Below are 23313 nucleotides of genomic sequence, written 5' to 3' on the forward strand. Positions count from 1 at the left end.
AAAGGTAAGTATATTTATATTGTTGTGCAACTGTATCACCACCATCCATCTTCAGTTTTCTTCTTGCAAAACTGAAACTCTATACCCATTGAACAATAGCCTCCCCCTTTTCCCATCCCCCCAGTACTGGGCAACCATCCTGCTACTTTCTGCTTCTATGAATCTGACTACTCTAGGTATCTTGTTTAAATTGAATCATACAATATTTGTCTTTTTGTGGCTGACTAATTTCACTTAGCGTAATATCCTCTGAGTTCATCCATGTTGTATTATGTGCCAGAAGTTCCTTCCTTTGTATGACTGAATATATTCCTATTGTGTGTGTGTTTGTGGTTGTTTGTATGTACATACTTTGCTTATCCATTCATCTGCCAATGGACACTAAAAGCTCCCACCTTTTATGTATTTATTTATAACCTAGGAAGTGAAGAAGCTTCTGCCAAATTCTAAATTTTATGGAGGAAAACAAAGCATGGCTGATTAGATAACTAGTGTTTACTTTAGATAGAATATTAATTTTAGGTCTACTTTATGGCATATAGAATTTTTTTAAATCAATATTTGCATTATATTTATGCCCATTTTATAGGGTTGGGATAATTTACTTATTTATTTTACTTTATTTTATTTTATTTATTTTATTTTGAGATGGAATCTTGCTCTGTCACCCAGGCTAGAGTGCAGTGGTACAGTCTCGGCTCACTGCAACCTCCGCCTCCCAGGTTCAAGTGATTTTCCTTTCTCAGCTTCCTGAGTATCTGGGATTACAGACATGTGCTGCCACACCCAGCTAATTTTTGTATTTTTAGTAGAGATGGGGTTTTGCCATGTTAGCCAGGCTGGTCTTGAACTCAAGTGATCCGCCTGCCTCAGCCTCCTAAAGTGTTGGGATTACAGGCATGAACCACCACGTCTGGCCTGTAATTTTAATCTAGTGATTTATAGTTGTATCTTTACATTTATAACATTAGTGTTATATTTGTGTCATACCTATGATTTATTTGATTTTCTAACCCAGGGGTCAGGAAGCTATGGCCTATTGGTCAACCTGCCTGTTTTTCTATGTCTTTCAAGTTAAGAATAGATTTTACAGGTGAACATTTGTACCCAATTTCATTATGGGGTACTAACTTTGAATCTCAATTAAGCAAACGCCCAAGAAAAAAAAAAGTTTATTCTTCTCATTAATTATACATTACAAAAAATTATACTCAGTTATTTTTATGACATTTTGAATTTCCTCAATGAAAAAAATGTGACTCTGAAATGAAAAAAATGAAAAAAATGTTATCTGAAATGCCTACATAATATCCTTAATTTTGCCTCTTGTCCTACAAGGCCTATCATATATACTATTCAGCCTTTTGTGGAAAAACTTTGCAGGGTCTCTCCTCTAGTCTTTTTATAGCATTCTTTTCAGATACTATTTGGAAACATATTAAAATGGAAACTAAAATTTTATGTTTATATCATCTATTTATTGTTTTTCCATGAGGAATTCTACTAGGTATCCTACCAGTCATTGGATATACTTAGTATAAGTTGTTTTTAAAATATCCTTTAGCCAGGCGCTGTGGCTCACGTCTGTAATCCCATCACTTTGGAAGACCAAGGCGGGCGGATCACAAGGTCAGGAGATCGAGACCATCCTGGCTAACACGCTGAAACCCCATCTCTACTAAAAATACAAAAAATTAGCCGGCCGTGGTGGTGGGCGCCTATAGTCCTAGCTACTTGGGAGGCTGAGGCAGGAGAATGGCGTGAACCCGGGAGGCAGAGCTTGCAGTGAGCCAAGATCGCGCTACTGCACTCCAGCCTGGGCAACAGAGCGACACTCCATCTCAGAGAAAAAAAAAAAACTAATAAAAATAAATAATAAAATATCCTTTAGTTTTTGTGTACCTTAAAATCAATATTTTCTCCCAATTAGGTATATTATTAAGGCTGTTTTGGAAAAATGTTATTCAGATATAATCAGAAATCTGTTTTAAAAAAAAAACAAGCTGGGCGTGGTGGCTCACGCCTGTAATCCCAGCCCTTTGGGAGGCTGAGGCAGGTGGATCACCTGAGGTTGGGAGTTCGAGACCAGCCTGACCAACATGGAGAAACCCTGTCTCTACTAAAAATACAAAATTAGCTGGGCGTGGTGGCGCATGCCTGTAATCCCAGCTACTTGAGAAGCTGAGGCAGGAAAATGGCTTGAACCTGGGAGGCAGAGGTTGCAGTGGGCTGAGATCATGCCACTGTACTCCAGTCTGGGCAACAAGAGTGAAACTCCATCTCAAAAAATAAAAATAAAAAATAAATTTAAAAATCTGTTTTAAAGACAGTTATAAAAATATTTAGGGTAATACAGATTGAAAAGCTTAATCCTATAAAGGTAGTAACATGCATAGAACTTTCTTTATGATTTTTCATCTTGGGTTTCTGATAGGCTTAACTTTGAAGAAATTAGAGGAGTGGCATAGTATAGTAGAAAGATGCATATTGCATTACAAACGAATAAGTCTCTGCTAAATGTTTGATGCATTCATTTCCAATTCTAATACAAAACTTGCAGGACAGAAGAAACATTTAGAATAAATTTTTTTTATGAATTAGTAATAAGCATCTAAGAAAACACAAAGAAAAGGAATCTTATGGTAGTTATCACAAATACTAAATAATTTATTAGTAGCAGAATGTGTGTAGTAAAGATACTTAAAGGATAGCATAAACATTAACTAAGAAAATAAACAAAACTGGATTAATGAATAAATAGGTATATCTCTTGATGAGAAGACTAAAACTCACAATGCTATTGAGTTAATATATGGATTGAACACTCTATTAAATAATTACATTGCCAGTGGTGTATTCTATGTCATGACATAAACTGAATATATATGGAAAACTCATTGTAGAATTTTAAACATGAAAACAACAGTTGTAGTTTATAAGAGCTATTTGAAAGAAATTTAAAACAGTATAGATTTTAGAACTTAATCCAAGTTTATGAAAGACTTCTAGATTTTTATTTTTGAAAATTTTTGTGGGTACATAGTAGGTGTATGGATTTATAGATTTCTAGATTTTAAAAATAGGAATTAGAAAACAGTAGAGAGAAAATGTTCCTGGAAAAATGGTTAGTAAAGAGAAGAAAAATACTCCATTTTACAATGACTGCCAATGAGAAGAAGGAATTTAATATTTTAAAGAACTAAATTTGAATACTTTTACAGCGTATTGAGGAGTTCTACTGGATGTGATGAGATGGATTGGTTGATTATATAAACATTTAAGCATACAGAATACATGTTAATATAATTTGTAAAATTAATGGAATGGTAGAAGCTTTTTGGTATAAATCTGATAAAGATTTAAAATCCTGATTCTGTACTAGGTGTAGCATTTAAATTTTCAAAGAGCTGTTTAAGTGCCTTCTATATACTAATTTAAATTGCATACCAATTATTTGAGGTAAGTATTATCATTACTTCCATTTTACAGATGAATTACAAAAAGGCTAAGTGACTTGTTAAAAGTCTTATAGTAAGAATTTGACCCAATTTGGCTCTAGAGGCTGTTCTCTTAGCCACAGTGATATATCACATATTAAATACAGATGCTCCTCAGCTTATGATATGGTTACATCCTGATAAACCCCACTGTAAATAGAAAATATTGTTAAGTTGAAAATGCACTTAACACTCCAACGAACCCACTGTAAAGTTGAAAAATCGTAAGTTGAACCACTGTAAGTCTAAATGTTCCTCAGTTTATGATGAGGTTACGTTGTATAAATTCATCATAAAGTTGAAACATCAACTTTATGGTAAGTATGTAAGTCAAACTGTTTATTCAAAGTAAATGTAAAATAGCTAAATGTGAACAACCTACAGAATCAATAAAAAACAACAAACCAAATATTTATCATCATAATAAATATAAATGTCCTAAATTTACCTGTTAAAAAGATGAGGTGGATCTGTATACCCTGAATTTGAAAGAGCTTTGCGGCTGTTTATAAACAAGAGGAGGAATAGCACTGAAAAAATAATTAGTAGTTACTCTCTTCCAAGTTTAAAAAACACCAAAAAGGCTGGGCGCGGTGGCTCATGCCTGTAATCCCAACACTTTGGGGAGCTGAGGCAGGTGGATCACGAGGTCAGGAAATCGAGACCATCCTTGCTAACATGGTGAAACCCCGTCTCTACTAAAAATACAAAAAATTAGCCAGGCGTGGTGGCGGGCACCTGTAGTCCCAGCTACTCGGGAGGCTGAGGCAGGAGAATCATTTGAACCGGGGAGGCAGAGCTGGCAGTGAGCTGAGATTGCGCCACTGCACTCTAGCGTGGGCGACAATGCGAGACTCTGTCTCAAAACAAAACAAAGAAACACCAATGGATGGAACAAGGTATTAAATGGATAGAACAAGGTATTAAAATATTAACAATGGCGGCCGGGCACAGTGGCTCACGCCTATAATCCCAGCACTTTGGGAGGCCAAGGCGGGTGGATCATCTGAGGTCAGGAGTTTGAGACCAGCCTGGCCAACATGGCAAAATCCTGCATCTACTAAAAATACAAAAATTAGCTGGGCGTGCTGCTGTGTGCCTGTAATCCCAGCTACTTAGGAGGCTAAGGCAGCAGAATCACTTGAGCCAAGGAGGTAGAGGTTGCATTGAGCCAAGATTGTGCCACTGCACTCCAGCCTGAGCGACAGAGTGAGACTCCATCTCAAAAAAAAAAAAAAAAAAAAGCCAATGGGAGGACACAAAGAAGTGATGAAGAGAAGTTTCTCCACTTTATAAAATTTTTATATGGTCTTAATTCTGCCAAAAATGTGTTACATTACTTTTGTAATTTTTAAAAAAGTATGTGCAGTGGCTTAAATGTGTTCCCGATAGTTCACGTGTTGGAAACATAATCCCCAATGCAATAGTGTTGGGAGGTGGGTCCTAATAAGAGGTGATTAGGTTATGAGGGCTTTATCCTCATGGATGGATTAATGGTATTATTTTGGAAGTGAATTAGTTATCTGGAGAGTGGGCTTGCTATAAAAGTGAGTTCAATTCTCTATTGCTCTCTTATGTGATACCTTCCACCATGTTATGCAGCAAGAAGGTCCTCACCAAATGTTTCCCCCTCAGCCTTGGACTTCCAACCTGCAGAATTTTAAGAAGTAAATTTCTCTTCTTTATAAATTACCCAGCTGGTGTTGCTCTGTTATAGCAACACAAAACAGAGCAAGACAGTGTGTGTAGGTAAATAAGTAACATCAACAAGAAAAAGATCGGAAAGAGTAGAATCCAAACTGTTAGCACTAGATATGCCTGAAATGCAAAATTAGAAGTGATTGGAAGGGGGCCAGGTACAGTGGCTCATGTCTGTAATCCCAGCACTTTGAGAGGCCAAGGTGGACGGATAACCTCAGGTCAGGAGTTCAAGACCAGCCTGGACGACATGGTGAAACCCCGTCTCTACTAAAAACACAAAAATTCGCTGGGGTGGGGTGGTGGGTGCCTGTAGTCCCAGCTACTCAGGAGGCTGAGACAGGAGAATTGCTTGAACCCAGGGGACGGAGGTTGCAGTGAGCTTGGGATCGCACCACTGCGCTCCAGCCTGGGCAACAGAGCAAGACTGCATCTCAAAAAAAAAAAGTGATTGGAAGGGGATTATTTTCTCCATTTTTACTATACATACCTTCATATTGTTGAATTTAAAAATTTTACAGTGAGCATTTTTTAATTTAAAAACAGAGTATATAATTATTTTTTCTTGCCTTTCCCTTATATGAATTATCTGTACCTGTGCTTTACCCACTGGGTAGATAATTTTCAACAAATCTCATTGGAACATAGTAATGGGTAGATTTCAAGAGGTGTATGATTTTAATGAGATTTGCAATTTAAAGACTTGGGTGCTCCTTTTCATGTAGCTATTGGCTTAAATACTTACAGTCTCTAACTTATGATGGTTTGACTTATGATTGTTTCGACTTGACCATAGGTTTGTCAGGGTATTAAATGTATATTCCACGTATGATATTTTTTTACTTATGATGAGTTTATTGGGATGCAATCCCATTGTAGGTCGAGGAGCATCTGTATTTTTGGTACCTCTTCAAAGATTTTTTTAAATTACTAAAAGAGCCCTTTAGTTGTTAGCACATTGCCTTGTTTCATTTTCATCATAGTGTTATTCTACTCTTATTTTGATAGTTAGATAGATTTTTAAATTTTTAATTATTTTCCCTCCACTAAAATATAAGATCAATGAGAACAAGACCATTCCTTTGTCATTTTTGTGGCACAGGGCCTAAAATAATGATTGGAATATAATAAGCAGTTAATAAATATTTGTTGAATGAAAAAAATCATACATATTCTTAGAAGTGCAGGAACTTATTAACCCACCCAGGGATGGTTCATCTATGGTGAACTGCACTCAACACTGGATGGATGATAATTTATAGGAATCTAGTAATTAATACCAGTTTATGTATAGTGGTAGACGCAAATAGTATAATAACAAAACTGTATATGCAATACATTTTTTGAACATTATTGTGTCAAAACCCCACATTTATCAAAGAGCCATTGAAGAGCACATGGAAACTGGGAAAAAGAGAGATGGGTGCTATTAAAAAAACACTTAATCCTATACTCTGACTATACGTTGTCTTGTCTGACAAGTACATTAGCTAGTAAATGTTTCTTCTTGGTACTGAGAATTATGAGAGGCAGTATGAAAGACTTGGTTTTGCTAGTCCAACCATAAAATCAACTTAAATGCCAGCCCAATTGATGGTGGGTTACATTCTACACCTAGGCAAACAGAGGAATATTAAGTTGGTCTTGCAGGTTATTAAACAATGAAAAAGTAAAAATAGAAGATAAAAGGGATGGTTTCAAAAAAATCTGAAGCAATGGATAAGTATTTCTTAAAGCCCATTGATGGAAATGCAGATTTCCTAAGATCTGAGAAAAAATAAAAAACAATTGAAAAAGGAAATGCAGATTTTCATTTTTCATTTATTTAAGTAGAGTAAACCCTGAATCTGAATCAGGTTTCACCCGCAAATCAAAACCATACCATTCAGTTTGACAAGATAGAGGTAGATACTTAAAAATCTTTAGAAATACTTGAGAAGATAGATAAATGGTATAAAAGTAGTAGCAGTGATTATTATTTTTCATTCACTGTAGTATAGTAGAGGGGAGTGTAGTGTGGTAGTTAGATGTTGAGCTGTGTGCCTGGGATTGAATCTTAGCTATGTTTCCCACTAGCTGTGTGATCTTGGGTAAATTATACTCTCTATGCCTCAGTTTTCTTGTCTGTGTAATTGGGATAATAAATCCTTCCTCAAAATTATTGGTAGGTTTAATGAGAACCTGCGTGTGTTTGTAGTTCTTAAAATAGTGGTGCCTGGCAGATAATACACTATCACATATTATCCCTTACTATTTTTATCCAGCAAATAGAGGGTACTTATTTCAGCAACTGTACTGAGGATGGGAAGATCCTACCCTAGAGAAATTCACAGTTTAGTGAAGTTCAAAGGTGTACATCTTCTCTATTTTCAACTCAGCTCTTTTTTTCCCCCAAATCTTGTATTTTGTTTCCAAAGGAATTAATTCGTCTCAATCTTTAATTTTACATGATAGTCAAAGAAATGGTTAGAAAACTGACCTGCTGCCTTGAAACAAATAAAATATTTTAAAGCCATTTTAAATTTTGTTTTATAGATGCTTGTTTGCTACTGATGGGTGTGAGCAAGTTAGATATTCTATACCGGAGACTTCTCCTAACAAAACTTTTTATCAGAGGATGGGGAAGGCCAGAAGATCTCAAAAGGCAAGCAATTTTTTTTCCTGAATACTTGTTCTGAATTTGTTGTTTTAATGAACATTTAAAACTTTGTTATAAAATCCCTTACTCTCAAATACAGAGCAATTGTCCAGCAAATTAAACATTAAACTATGTAAAATGTAATTATTTCCTTTTTACTTTTGTCTTTTTAGTTATTTCTCTTAAATTTTAGCCCATATCATAAATTATACTGTTGTAAAAATAATTCAGATTTTTTAAATGCAGAACTCTCAGAAACACAGAGTAGATTTTTGAGTTCAATAATTATTAAGCTGATTAGAGTTGTATGTAGTTTCCAAGGATTGAGTCTTCTTAGATAACCCGAATTTGTAATGACTCTGAAACTGGAATACTCTGTAGCTCACAGGAAAATCTGGACTTAAGAAAATTAATTTTCAGCCAGGATCGGTGGCTCACGCCTGTAATCCCAGCACTTTGGGAGGCTGAGGTGGGTGGATCACGAAGTCAGAATTTCCGGATCAGCCTGGCCAAGATGGTAAAACCATCTCTACTAAACATAAAAAAATTGGCTGGGCGCGGTGGCTCACGTCTGTAATCCCAGCACTTTGGGAGGCCAAGGCAGGCGGATCACGAGGTCAGGAGTTCGAGAACAGCCTGGCTAACATAGTGAAATCCCTTCTCTACTAAAAATACAAAAAATTAGGCGGGCATGGTGACGGGCACCTGTAATCCTAGCTACTCAAGAGGCTGAGGCAGGAGAATTGCTTGAACCTGGGAGGTGGAGGTTGCAGTGAGCCGAGATCGCTCTACTACACACCAGCCAGTGCAGCAGTGCGAGACTCCGTCTCAAAAAAAATAAAAAAAATACAAAAATACAAAAATTAGCCAGGTGTGGTGGCACATGCCTGTAATCCCAGCTACTCGGGAGGGTGAGGCAGGAGAATTGCTTGAACCCGGGAGGCAGAGGTTGCAGTGAGCTGAGATTGCGCCACTGCACTCGCCTGGGTGACAGAGCGAGACTCCGTCTCAAGGGGGAAAAAAAAAAAAAGAAAGAAAATGAATTTTCAGGATTGGTGCCTTTAATTTTGAGTCTTGTATGTATGAATTACTTTCTGAACAATCTATTGTTTCTCACATTTTTCTGAAAAAAGTGTTCAGTTTGGGAAAAAACAACAGCCTAATCGCTTCAGTGATCAAAATTAAATTTCAATATGGCTTATGAACTAGATTTGCTAATTTTTAATTACTGTTAATCAGTCTCAATTATAATGTGCTTAGTAGGTGATATAAAAGATTAATTTTTTCCTTTTTGTCTTCTTTCCCATAATAGACTCTTTGAATTCAGAAAGATGATTGGAAATCGGGAAAGATGCCAGAATCTGGTTTCAAGCGATTATCCAGTACACATTGATAAGGTATTCAAATGAGAGAAACACAGTTATAGGAATTGTGGTTTGACATAAATATGTCTAAGAATAGATTACATATTGGAGTATAACAACAATAAACACTAAAATATGAGTGCCGTATGGATTTTTCATTTCATATTTAAAGAATACTATTTGTGGGCCAGGTGTGGTGGCTCACGCCTGTAATCTCAGCACTTTGGGAGGCGGAGGCGGGTGGATCACCTGAGGTTGGGAGTTCAGACCAGCCTGACCAACATGGAGAAACCCCGTCTCTACTTAAAAAAAATACAAAATTAGCCAGGCATGGTGGCACATGCCTGTAATCCCAGCTACTCGGGAGGCTGAGGCAGGAGAATCACTTGAACCCCGGAGGCGGAGGTTGCAGTGAGCCAAGATCACGCCTTTGCATTCCAGCCTAGGCAACAAGAGTGAAACTCCGTCTCAAAAATAAATAAATAAATAATACTATTTGTGCGTTAACTGGATGTTTTTAATAACTATGTTCACATATATTGGAAGCATATGTTTATTACTTGCCTAAATATATAGAGAAGTATTTAGGCTGGATATTTCTGGACCTCATTTTCTGTCTTTAGGCTCAGGAGGGTTAAACCACTCAACATTACAGAACAATAGTGAGTATTAAAGGGGAATAATCTAGTTGGAGAATCAGCACATAAGAAATTATTAACAAACAACTGTTAAATAACACCAGGAAAAATATTATGGGATACAGTTAATTCCTGAGAGAATGGTAGAAAGAAAATGCTATAAAATTAGAGAAGGCAAGGATGTTTTTGTAATCTTTTTTTTTTAAGGAGGCACCTGGTTTTCTGTAAAATATTTCTAGGTTTATGTAATTGCATACTTGGAGGTATTGTTGGAGAGGGGATACAAATGGGCAAGTTTCACACATCCCTCACTCGCCTTCAAGCAAAGTAACTGTACTTGCATCTCATATGTTTTGGATATCTTTTAGATTTCTCTTTTCAAAAGAGTTCGACTGCTAAGAACAAAATTTTATAGATTGAAAACTCCTCCTCTATATCATAGAAGTTCTTTCTGTATCTTCTGAATTAATAACATTTCTCCCTGACCCTCAAATTTTGCTAAATATTTTTATCTTCTTTATTTTTTTCTATTAAAAAATTATAAACTTAAAACAAAAAAATTTAAAACATACCAAGTTAAAAAAAAATCTCCTTTAATCTCTGCCACTTTCCACCACCTAATTCCATTTCCCTCCCAAGAGTGAATTGCTGTTAAGATTTTGGAATGCATTCTTACTGATCTACTACCCTTAGTTTTTAAAAATTGAGATAAAGATATCCCAGCACTTTGGGAGGCCAAGGCGGGCGGATCGTGAGGTGAAGAGATCGAGACCATCCTGGCCAACATGGTGAAACCCCATCTCTACTAAAAAAAAAAATACAAAAATTAGCTGGGCATGGTGGCACATACTTGTAGTTCCAGCTTTCCAGCTACTCGGGAGGCTGAGACAGGAGAATTGCTTGAACCCAGGATGCGGAGGTTGCAGTGAACCAAGATCGCGCCACAGCACTCCAGCCTGGCAATAGAGCTAGACTCTGTCTCAAAGAAAAAAAAATTGAGATAAAATTCACCCTTTTACAATATACAATTGAATGGTTTTTAAATTATGTTACCAAGATGTGCAGCCATCAACATTGTCACTAATTCTAGAATATTTTCATTGTCCTAAAAAGAAACCCTGTATCCATTAGCTGTCACTTTCCATTGCCTCTTCCCCCACCTGCTGGCAATCACTAGTCTACTCTCTGTCTCTATAGATTCGCCTAATGTGGGTATTTCTTATAAATGGAATCATACAATATGTAACTTTTTTTGTCTGGCTTCTTCACTTAGCATAATGTTTTCAAGGTTCATCCATGTTGTAGCATGTGTCAGTACTTCTTTTTGTTTTTGTTTTTACAGCATCAGAACATTCAAGAAAAACTTTATCCTTTTGTATAGCTAAATAATATTCTATTGTATTGTATACCACAGTTTGCTTATCCATTCATAAATTGATGGACATTTGGGTTGTTTTCACTTTTTGGCTATTATAAATAATGCTGCTATGAATACTCAAGTATGAGATTTTGTGTGAACATGTTTTTAGTTCTCTTGTGTATACTGAAGAGTTTAATTATTGGTCATGTGATGATAACTCTAAGTTTAACTTTTTGACGAACTGTCAAACTGTTTTCCAAAGTGACTATACTATTTTATATTCCCACCAGCAGTGAATAAACATTCCAATTTTGCCATACTCGCCAACCCTGTACTTGTCCAAGCCATCATAGTGGGTATAAAAGTATTTCCTTGTGGTTCTGGTTATGCCCTAATGACTGTGAGGCTGAACATCTTTTCAAGTGTGAATTGGCCATTTATATACCTTCTTTGGAGAACTGTCTTTTCAAACCCTTTGCTCCTTTTTACATTGAGTTATCCATCTTTTTATTGTTGGGTTGTATCTTGTTTAATTTTAAAATCCATGTTATGTATAATATGTGTAATTCTAAAATTGTTTATTCTTACCAAGTTGCCAGCTATCAGAACACTAATTTGTTGCATTATTTTTCCCTTTAACATTAGTTTGTTCTGCTTCCTTTATTAATAATTAATAATGGGCTGGGTGCCGTGCCTCACACCTGTAATATCAGCACTTTGGGAGGCCGAGGCAGTGGATCATTTGAGGTCAGGAGTTCGAGACCAGCCTGGCCAACATGGTGAAACCTCGTCTCTACTAAAAATACAAACATTAGCTAGGTGTGGTGGTGCATGCCTGTAATCCCAGCTACTTGGGAGGCGGAGGCAGGAGAATTGCTTGAGCCTGGGAGACGGAGGTTGCAGTGAGCCGAGATCATGCCACTGTACTCCAGTCTGGGCAACAGAGTGAGACCCAGTCTCAAAAAATAGTAATAATAATGTATTAGTTTGTGCTGCTGCTTTATCAGATAACTTATTCTTATAAAATACATAAGAGGGTTGAGTGTGGTGGCTCACGCCTGTAATCCCAGCACTTTGGGAGGCTGAGGAGCATGGATCACTTGAGGTCAGAAGTTCGAGACCAGCCTGGCCAACCTGGCAAAACCCCATCTCTACTAAAAATAGAAAAAAATTGGCCAGGCATGGTGGCACATGCCTGTAGTCCCAGCTACTCAGGAGGCTGAAGCAGGAGAATTGCTTGAATCTGGGAGGCAGAGGTTGCAGTGAGTCGAGATAGCACTCACTGCACTCCAGCCTAGGTGACAGAGTAAGACTCAAAAAATAAAAATAAATAAATAAAAATAAATACATAAGAAGAACACTTTATGCTAATAGGCATAAAAAACTAAATTGGAAAGTTTTTTTGGATTAAAAATTCAGTTTTATAGAGCTATTATGTCTCCTTAATCATTTTTTAAAATGCAATGCAATTTCAATTAAAGTATTGAACATAGAACCTAGATCCATACAAGCATCCTAAAATTATTTTGAGAAAATACTTGAGAGTACAATCAGATCAGGAATACTCTGGTAAGGAAGAGTAGTAAACAAAGACTAGTTCAGTCATATAACAATGAGTATTAAAATGCTGCAGTTGTCAACACAGCGTGATATTGGTGGAGAAGTAAAAGATAGGCAAATAAGACCTAATGAAGGATTGAAAATAACTTGTAGAAATATATGGATATTTAGTACATGATAATAGTAGCGTTTTAAGTCAGTTGCAAAAATATGTGGGTTATTTAATAGATGACATTTGTCCAACTGACTACAAAAAAAATTTTTGGTTTTTTTGTAAACAAAATACTGTTTTGTTTTGAGACAGAGTCTCACTCTGTCATCCAGGCTGCACTGCAGTGGTGCAATCATGGCTCACTGCAGCTGTGACCTCCTGGACTCAGGTGATCCTCCCACCTCAGCCTCCCACGTAGCTGGGACCACAACCACATGCCACCACGTTCAGCTAATTTTTGTATTTTTTGTAGAGACAGAGTTTTTGCCATGTTGCTCAGGCTGATCTTGAATTCCTGGGCTCGAGAGATCTGCCCACCTCGGCCTCCCAGAGTGCTGAGATTACAGGTGTGAGCCATTGTGCCTGGCCTGATAATGGGTTTTTAAAGTTGTTTTTAATTCAAATCAGAAACAAAAACATATCTGTGGATGATATGGCCACCGTGCCTGGCCAACATTTTACATTTTTCAAAAGAAGACATACACATGGCCAACCAGGTATATGAAAAAAATGCTCAGCATCACTAATCATCAGAGAAATGCAAATCAAAATTACAGTGATATATCATTTACCCTAGTTAAAATGGCTTTTATCCAAAAGACAGGCAGTATTGAAAGCTGGTGAGGATCTGGAGAAAAAGAGGAAACCTCGTACAGTGTTGGTGGGAATGTAAGTTAGTACGACCACTGCGGAGAACAGTATGGAACTTCCTCAAAAGCCAAAACTGGAACTACCATATGACCCAGCAATCCCCCCACTGGGTATATATGAAAAAGAAAGGAAATCACTGTATCAAAGTGATATCGGCACTCCCATATTTATTGTAGCACTATTCATAGTAGCCAAGATGCGGAATCAACCTAAGTGTTCATCAGCAGATGAATGGATAAAGAAAATGTACAAATATGCAGTGAAATATTATTGAACCATAAAAAAGAATGAAATATTGTCATTTGCAACAACATGGGTGGAACTGAAGGACATCGCCTTAAGTAAAATAAGCCAGGCACAGAAGGACAAATTTCATGTGTTTTCACTCGTATGTGGGAGCTGAATATTTTTAAAAATTGAACTCATGAAGAATAGATTGATGATTATCAGAGGTTAAGAAAAGTAGCAGGGAGGGGAAGATAAAGTGGAGATGATTAATTGGTGCAAATGTACAGTTAGATAGAATCAATAAGATCTAGTATTTGATAGCATAAGAGAGTCACTATAATTAACAATAATTTATTGTATATTTTGAAATAAGAGTGGAATTGGAATGTTCCTAACACAAGGAAATGATAAATGCTTCAGGTGATGGATACCCCAATTACCCTGATTTGATCACTACAACTCGTATGCCTGTATCAAAACATCACATGTACCCCATAATACATTCAATGATTATGCACACAAAATAATTTAAAATAAAGTACAGTGGCATAAAAAGTTTACATAGTAGGTGCTGAAAACATGATTTTAATTGGATAGAACTTTTTATTAGAAGAACATCCATGACAGACCAAGATATCTTAGTTTTCTTGCATACATCTTGGTTTTGATTTTCTTTTAGATTGAAGAGCAATCAGATTGTAAGATCTTAGATGGACACTTTGTTTCCCCCATGGCTCACTATGTGCCTGATATCATGCCAATTGAATCTGTTATTGCAAGGTAAGAATTTTTTGTTCAAAAAGATGAATACATTATTTATGTTCATTAAAATTATAATATCAACACTATGTTATTTGAAATTAGGAGTAACAAGGCAGGCCTAAATTATTGAAAAGGCTGAATTAGAAGATATTTTAATTCTTCAAAGAACATAAGGAGTATATGTACAAAGATATTCATTGAAGCATTGTTTATAGTTGCAAAAAACAGATAATGCCTAAATGTTCAACAATAGGCGATTAATTATCCATACTGTGGATACCATTAGTAACATGGAAATATGGTCACAATGTGTGAAAGTTTAAGAAGATAATACAAATGATTTTTTAGTTCCATTTTTGTAAACACACAAGTATGCACAAACAATCACAGAGAAGTTTCCAAAGGATATATATGAATATACAAACTCTGCTTATCTCTGAGTGGAGAGATTTTTGGCTTTTAAATTTTTAGTTTTAGGTCAAGCATGGTGGCTTATGCCTGTAATCCCAGTACTTTGGGAGGCCAAGGCAGTTGGATCACTTGAGGTCAGGAGTTCTAGACCAGCCTGACCAACGTGGCGAAACCCCATCTCTACTGAAAACACAAACAATTAGCCAGGTGTGGTGGCAGGCACCTGTAATCCCAGCTACCTGGGAGGCTGAGGCAGGAGCATCTATTGAACCCAGGAGGCGGAGGTTGCAGTGAGCCAAGTGTGCCACTGTACTCCAGCCTGGGCCACAGAGTGAGACTCCATCTCAAAAAAAAAATTTTTTTTTTAGTTTTAAATTTTTACAATGTACATGTGTTGATTTTATAATAGGAAGAAGAAGTACTTTTAAGTGAAGAAACTAAGAAACGTGGTAACTTAGACTAGACAGACTACATAGTTCAGCTAAGTAAAGTGCCTCAGGATTGGTATGCAATTAGCTTATCAGTTTGAGAATGTAAATAGATGTTCCGAAATACCTGAGGTTCCTAAGTGGTTAATTATACAATAGTTGAAAACTGGCTTTTTGGATCTTTGTTAATGTACAGAGGTTATTCTTAGCCCAGTCTTGTTAATGGTTTTTTGTTTGTTTGTTGAGACAGAGTCTCACTCTGTTGCCCAGGCTGGATGGAGTGCAGTGGTGCTCACTGTATGCTCTGCCTTTCAGGTTCAAGCGATTCTCATGTCTCAGCCGCCTGAGTAGCTGGGATTATAAGCGTGTGCCACCATACCTGGCTAATTTTTGTATTTTTAGTACAGATGGACTTTTGCCATGTCAGCCAGGCTATTCTCGACCTCCTGGTCTCAAGGGATCCACCTGCCTCGCCTCCCAAAGTACTGAGATTACAGGCATGAGCCACCATGCTCGGCCACTGTTAATGATTTGTGTTTTGTTTTGTTTTTGAGATGGAATCTCACTCTGTCTCCCAGGCTAGAGACAGAGTCTCCAGAGTCTTGCTCTGTTGCCTAGGCTAGATGGAGAGCAGTGGTGCTCACTGCACCCTCCGCCTCCCAGGTTCAGGTGATTCTCCTGCTGCAGTCTCCGGAGTAGTTGGGATTATAGGCACCCACCACCATACCTGGCTAATTTTTGTATTTTTAGTAGAGACAGGGTTTCAACATGTTGGGCAGGCTGGTCACGAACTCCTGACCTCAAATGATCTGCCCACCTCAGCCTCCCAAGTGCTGGGATTACAGGAGTGAGCCATTGTGCCTGGCCTGATAATGGGTTTTTTAAGTTGTTTTTAATTCTAAATCAGTGTTGAACCTAGATCTTTACACAGTTTTCTATTTTATGTTTTAGCTAATTTTATTTAAAAAGAACAAACTACTGTACTTTTTTTCCCCTACACTGTTGATAATAAACTATTTGCTGCTTCTGGTTAGTAGGTGTTTTCTTCTTTTAAGATTTTGTCTGCAATAGCAATGATAAAATAGTGATACATGTATGGGCATTTGAAAAATTCTTCAGTCAAGAAGAGATTATTCTGTAATGGAAACCTACTTAACCTTTTAAGTGAACGTATTGGAATCCTGAATTCCAATACATTCAGAACCCTATAAATGAACCTATAAAGTGTGAACTAACAGAAGAGTGGTTTGATTGACCTGATTAAAAGTTGTAGTCAGCTGTCCATTATTTTGTTACCCCTAAGGCATTATTTTAAATTTATATTTTTTTCTGTTGATAACCTCTGAATGAAAGGCAAGCAATGTCATATAGTAGAAAGAGCTAGAACTTTGGAATTAAACAGATCTGGAATTGAACCCTAAGTCTACTCTTTATGGACCTAATGTCAATTACTTAAACTCTGAACCAGGCTTTATAAAGTAGGACTAATAACACTTATCTCGTAGGGTTGTTAAAAGTGATAAATAAGGAATGAGGCCGGGCACAGTGTCTCACGCCTGTAATCCCAGCACTTTGGGAGGCCTAGGAGGGCGTATCACCTGACATCAGGAGTTCGAGACCAGCCTGGCCAACATAGTGAAACCCCGTCTCTACTAAAAATACAAAAAAATTTAGCCAGGCGTGGTGGCAGACATCTGTAATCCCAGCTACTCAGGAGGCTGAGGCAGGAGAATCACTTGAACCTGGGAGGCCGAGGTTGCAGTGAGCTGAGATCGCGCCATTGGACTCCAGGCTAGGTGACAAGAGTGAAACACCATCTTAAAAAAAAAATGAAAATAGTGTGCGGGGAATATAAAAAACATAAACATGTAGCTCGTTTATGTATTTATTTATTTGTTTGACAGAGTCTTGCTTTGTCAATCAGGCTAGGGTGCAGTGGTGCTATCTTGGCTCACTGTACCCTCAACCTCCCTGGCTCAAGTGATCCTCTCACCTCAGCCTCCTGAGTAGTTGGGACTGTAGACTGATGTCACTAGACCTGGCTACTTTTTTTTAGTTTTTTTTGTAGAGATGGGGGTCTCACTACATTGTCCAGGCTGATCTCAAATTCCTGGGCTCATGTGATCCTCCTGCCTTTGCTCCCCAGAGTGCTGAGATTACAGACTTGAGCCACTGCACCCAGCCTTAACTCTTTTAGATATGCTTTATCTTATTAATGCTTTACTGAAAGCATTAAGTCAGCCTGGGCAACGTAGAAAGACCCTGTCTCTACCAAAAAAATAGAAAATAAATTATCTGGCCATGATGGCATGTGCCTATAGTCTTATATACTGAGGATTGCCTGATTGAGGTTAGAGTGAGCTATAATTTTACCACTGCACCCCAGCCTGGGTGACAGAGCAAGACCCTGTGTCAAAAAAAAAATTTTTTTTTAAAGCATAAGTGAATGTGTAGCTCCTTAGCCAGTATGCTAAAGGATATAGAAGGAAAAGAAACTTTCAGTTTCTATATATCATCACTTCAATCCCTGGAACTATGTGTCCCTTTCTCATAGATTCTCCACCTTATCTGGACAGTTATACAAGCTATAAAACATAAAGAAAGGAGGAAAATTATGTGCTTTACTCAGACTCAGAAATACTCCTCAACATCTGTTGGAAATTGAGGAAGGGTTCTTTCCAGTTAGTGACAGGAATGGGGAAACAAGTTGACTTCCTGTCTCTGCAGTGGCATATTTTTACAACACAATTAATATTTTTTTCAACAATTTCTAGTCAAATTTGAAGCATAACTTACTTTGGTGAAATACTATAAGTTCCCAGATGATGCACATTGACATCTATTTTTCCTTTCTTTCCCCCTGTCATTCTTGTGCAGCAATTTATCTTATTGCATTAAAACATTAGAAAATGCAAATAAGAAAAAAGAAAAAAAAATTCCACCAATGAGTGTTAACCACTATTTTATGTATAGTCTAGTCTTTCTCCTATGTGTTCACATACAACTGTACTTATTTTTTTTTTTACCTAATTAATCAGTGAATATGCAGTTGGTTATCATTAATGGCTCTTTGGTATTCCATACTGTGACTCTACCATAATTTACTAATTCCTTATGGTGCACATTTAAGTTGCATTGTTTTTCACTATTATAAACAACATCACAATGAACATCCTTATATACATCTCCTTACCTGCTTCTCTGATTATTTTTGTGCCATAAGTTGCTAAACATGGAATTTCTGGATTTATAAGATTTGCGCAGATTTTAAACTTTTGATCATATTGCCAAATAAGTAGGAAAATTTTAAGGCTATGCCAAGTATAGATTAATCCACAAGGAGAAACCTATTTGTCCTATTGTCATTTGGTCCATTACGCATGATTCTGTCTCTTTTTCACACTTTCTGTTTTTATTGAGGTAAAGAAAAATATATCAGGTAAATGAAATAAGGGAACTGCAAGCATTCTTTTCCGTTAAAGAACAGTTTTAAGACTGCTTAAGATCTGTGGTGACAGGTTTTATAGACCACAAAATATGGATTTCCCTATGTAATGTAAAATAGCTCATGAATTGTGATGTATCTTCTGGACAGCCTATATTGGAAATGTATTTATGTCAAAATTCCAAATGAATTATAATATTTTAAAACATAGCATTCAGGCCAGGCATGGTGGCTCATGCCTGTAATCCCAGCGCTTTGGGAGGCCGAGGTGGGCAGATCACCTTGAGGTCAGGAGTTCGAGACCAGTCTGGCCAACATAGTGAAATCCTATCTCTACAAAAATTAGCAGGGCATGATGGCGGGTGCCTGTAATCCAAACTACTCAGGAGGCTGAGGCAGGAGAATCGCTTGAACCTGGAAGGCGAAGGTTGCAGTGAGCCGAGATCATGCCATTGCACTCCAGCCTGGGTGACAGAGCAAGAATTCCGTCTCAAAACAAACAAACAAAAAAAACAAACAAAATGTCCATTTGAGCAACCTTAAATAATTTTATGGTAACATGGCATAGTTTAGTATTCAAATATTACCCAAGATTGAATTCTAATACAAGTTCAGGAAAATTTAATATTTATCTTCTGGTAAAATATTAATATTCCTTTGAGGATAGTTTATATGTCTTCTATATGATTTTCATTTCTCAGCATCAGAGGTAAAAAATATTTTTCACATAATTGGGTTTAGGTTCCTCAAATATTTAGGGATAAAGCACTCATTTTATGTATGTATTTATTCATTTTTAAATTTTTTAGATGGAGTCTCACTCTGTTGCCCAGGCTGGAGTGCAGTGGCGCGATCTTGGCTTACTGCAACCTCTGCCTCCTGGGTTCAAGAGATTCTCATGTCTCAGCCTCCCTAGTAGCTGGAATTATAGGCACATGCCACCACGCCTGGCTAATTTTTGTATTTTTAGTAGAGATGAGGTTTCACCATGTGGTCCAGGCTGGTGTCAAACTCCTAACCTCAAGTGATTCACCTGCCTCAGCCTCCCAAAATGCTGGGATTACAGGCGTGAGCCACTTGGCCCGGCCAGGCACTCATTTTAAATTATGCATACTTGCAAATAAACTGCTCCAGGCTTTCATGATATTTTATTCCATTTATAGAAATATGTGTGTATGTGTAGATATATATCTGTGTGTGTATGTGTAACAAAAACAGCTATCCTTTTCAGCATTACTTCAGGCGTTACTTTTATGCCATATTCCAAATTGAACCAAAGAAATAAGATATTACTTAAAATAACAAAATGTAGATAATTCCTGTTCTGATTTCATGCTTACTACTGACCTAGTTTTTATTTTTAAAAGAATAGTGGTTTATTAGAGAGTAGAAAGATCAATATTTCTAAATTAATAGACTCGTGATTTTAAATATGTATGTTAAACTTTAAAATTAAATTTTACAACATTTTAAATATATATATCAATAAAATAAACATAAGCAGGAAAAATAATACTTTAATTTTCACTGCTACTTTATTTTGATGGTTTTAACAGCAGTAAATCTAAATATATTTATGTGTGATTTTAAATATAAGTATGTAACTAAGTAAATTCAATATTATAAGCAGGAAAAATAATACTTTAATATTATACTCTGCTTTTTTCTAATGATTACAACAATAGTTTTTGCCAATATTTTAAAAATCATTCTTACTGTCTTTAAATGGCATAAATGGCATTCAGTAGTTCTCTACTCATTCTAAAAAGGAAAAAAAATTGTATAAAAATTTTCCTTGGCTATAAAAAATTCTTTGTAGGTACTGGTAATTCCCTGTGTCTAACATAAGGAAGAGCCATGGGCCATGACTCAGCCACTCAGCTCCCTGCCCTTGGGCAATTTATTTAACTGTATGGTACTTAACGGCTTCCCACTTCTGAATTAGGGCTTGCTGGAAAGATACAGGCAGGAATAAAGAAATTAAAGTTGAAAGGAGTGTGGACGAGTAGAGGAAAAGGAGTAGACAGCTACATATTCATTTACATGTGCTGGAAAACCAGTATTTAGCTAAAATCTTTTATAAAACTAATGTGATATGACCTGAGCAGAGCCAAAATTTAACTGTTCAAATAAATAGTATTCACTCACCTTTTCACTTTTATCGGGGGAACCAGCCCCCAATATTTCAACATACGTTCTATTTTCCCTAAGTGTCAGCCGGTCTGAGAAATAAAGAGAAAGAGTACAAAGAGAGAAATTTTACAGCTGGGCCTCCAGGGGTGTCATCACATATTGGTAGGACCATGATGGCAACCCCGAGCCGCAAAATCAGCAAGTTTTTATTAGGGATTTTAAAAGGGGAGGGGGTGTACGAACAGGGAGTAGGTCACAAGGATCACATGCTTCAAAGGGCAGTAAAGATCACAGGCAAAGGCAAAATTAGAATTACTGATGAGGGTCTATGTCCCGCTGTACATGCATTGTCTTGATAAACATCTTAACAGGAAACAGGGTTCGAGAGCAGAGAATGGTCTGACTTGAATTTACCAGGCTGGAATTTCCCAATCCTAGTAAACCTGAGGGTACTGCAGGACACCAGGGCATATTTCAGTCCTTATCTCAACTGCATAAGACAGACACTCCCAGAGCAGCTGTCTGTAGACCTACCCCCAGGAATGTATTCCTTCCCCAGGGTTATTCCTTCCTGGGAAAAGAATTCAGTGATATTTCTCCTACTCGCTTTCTGCGAGAAGAGAAATATGGCTCTATTCTGCCCGACCCTGCAGGCAGTCAGACCTTATGGTTATCTTCCCTTGTTCCCTGAAAATTGCTGTTGTTCTGTTCTTTTTCAGGGTGCACTGATTTCATATTGTGCAAACACATGTTTTACAATCCATTTGTACAACAGTGGTCCTGAGGTGACATACATTCTCAGCTTACGAAGATAACGTGATTAAGAGATTAAAGTAAAGACAGGCATAAGAAATTATAAGAGTATTGATTGGAGAAGTGATAAACGTCCATGAAATATTCACAATTTATGTTCAGAGATTGCAGTAAAGGCAGGTGTAAGAAATTATAAAAGTATTAATTTTGGGAACTGATAAATGTCCATGAAATCTTCACAATTTATGTTCTTCACCTTGGCTCCAGCCGGTCCCTCCATTCAGGGTCCCTGACTTTCCGTAACACACTTTCTAATTGATTTGCATCTAATACAGATGTACATACACAATCTTACTGTACTCTCTGGAGATCAGGATATATGATGAAAGAGTGTTAAAGACTTACATTTCAAAAGACTAGGCAGTCAAAAGGATATTTTTATTTTAAAAAGGAAAAAAAGTAACAACAACAAAAGACTAGGCAGAATCAGTACAAGGAGTTCTTTGAGGGTGGGGTAGAAGGAATACTGATTTCATATGACTTAAATTAGAGTTTCCTTGAATCTCAACCCTCTTCAGTCTGCCTCTCTTCTAGACTCAAAAAGCTATGTATTTGCCTTTTGGAATGTGTAGTTTGAAACTTGTAGAGTACTGCTTTCAGCCTTGTCAAAGGCAACAAGTGATTAAGAAAAGCAGTGTACCACCTGGCAGCAGTAGGCAACTATGTGATTAAAGATGTGTAACCATAGCAGCTGTTGGCTCAGAGAAAAACTTAGTCATTTCTTACTAGCTCTCATCTTCCTCCCTCCTTACTTTCTGTTCCACTTCTTCCTTCTTTATTCTTCCTTCTTCTTCTTTCTTCATCTCCTCCTTCTCCTCCTTCACCTTCTTCCTCTCCTCCTCCTCCTTGTTTTTTTTGTTTGTTTGTTTGTTTTTTGTTTTTTGACAGATTCTTGCTCTATTGCTCAGGCTGGAGTGCAGTAGCGCAATCACAGCTTACTGCAGTCTTGAACTCCTAGGCTTGGGTGACCCTCCAACCTCAGCCTCCTGAGTAGCTGGGACTACAGGCATGCACCACCACAACCAACTAATATTTTTTTTATTTGTAGAGAACAAGGTCTCTATGTTGCCCAGGCTGGTCTTGAATTCCTGGGCTCAAGGGATCCTCCTGCCTCAGCCTCCCACAGTGCTGGGATTATAGGCATGAGCCACCATGCCCAGCTTCACTTCTTTATCTCACTTCCTCTTTTCTCTCTCTCTCTTTCTTTGACATGGTCTCATTTGTCTTATCCTTTGTAAATTTTTCAAGACTTTTCTTTTTTTTTTGAGATGGAGTCTTGCTCTGTCGCCGAGGCTGGAGTGCACTGGCACGATCTCGGCTTACTGCATTCTCCTGCCTCAGCCTCCTGTGCCGGCCACCACACCCTGCTAATTTTTTGTATTTTTAATAGAGACAGGGTTTCACCATGTTAGCCAGGATGGTCTCGATCTCCTGACCTCGTGATCTGCCTGCCTCGGCCTCCCAAAGTGCTGGGAT

The 23313-nt window shown here is 37.4% G+C and overlaps 1 protein-coding gene across 5 annotated transcripts in view; it reads left to right on the forward strand.

The window, feature by feature from the left end:
• Window positions 1-23313, forward strand: part of ABHD18 (abhydrolase domain containing 18) — a 71675-nt gene that overhangs the window by 9717 nt on the left and 38645 nt on the right. For all 5 annotated transcript variants that reach the window (XM_003310455.5, XM_054683377.2, XM_054683375.2 and 2 more), the window contains exons 2-4: window positions 7731-7839; window positions 9146-9230; window positions 14525-14625. In XM_003310455.5, the coding sequence (XP_003310503.2) occupies window positions 7748-7839; window positions 9146-9230; window positions 14525-14625 (278 nt within the window). In that variant the 5' untranslated portion in view covers window positions 7731-7747. The remainder of the gene's footprint in view (window positions 1-7730; window positions 7840-9145; window positions 9231-14524; window positions 14626-23313) is intronic.

This window comes from Pan troglodytes, chromosome 3 (genome assembly GCF_028858775.2).
Source record: "Pan troglodytes isolate AG18354 chromosome 3, NHGRI_mPanTro3-v2.0_pri, whole genome shotgun sequence".
Classification (NCBI taxonomy): Eukaryota; Metazoa; Chordata; class Mammalia; order Primates; family Hominidae; genus Pan; species Pan troglodytes.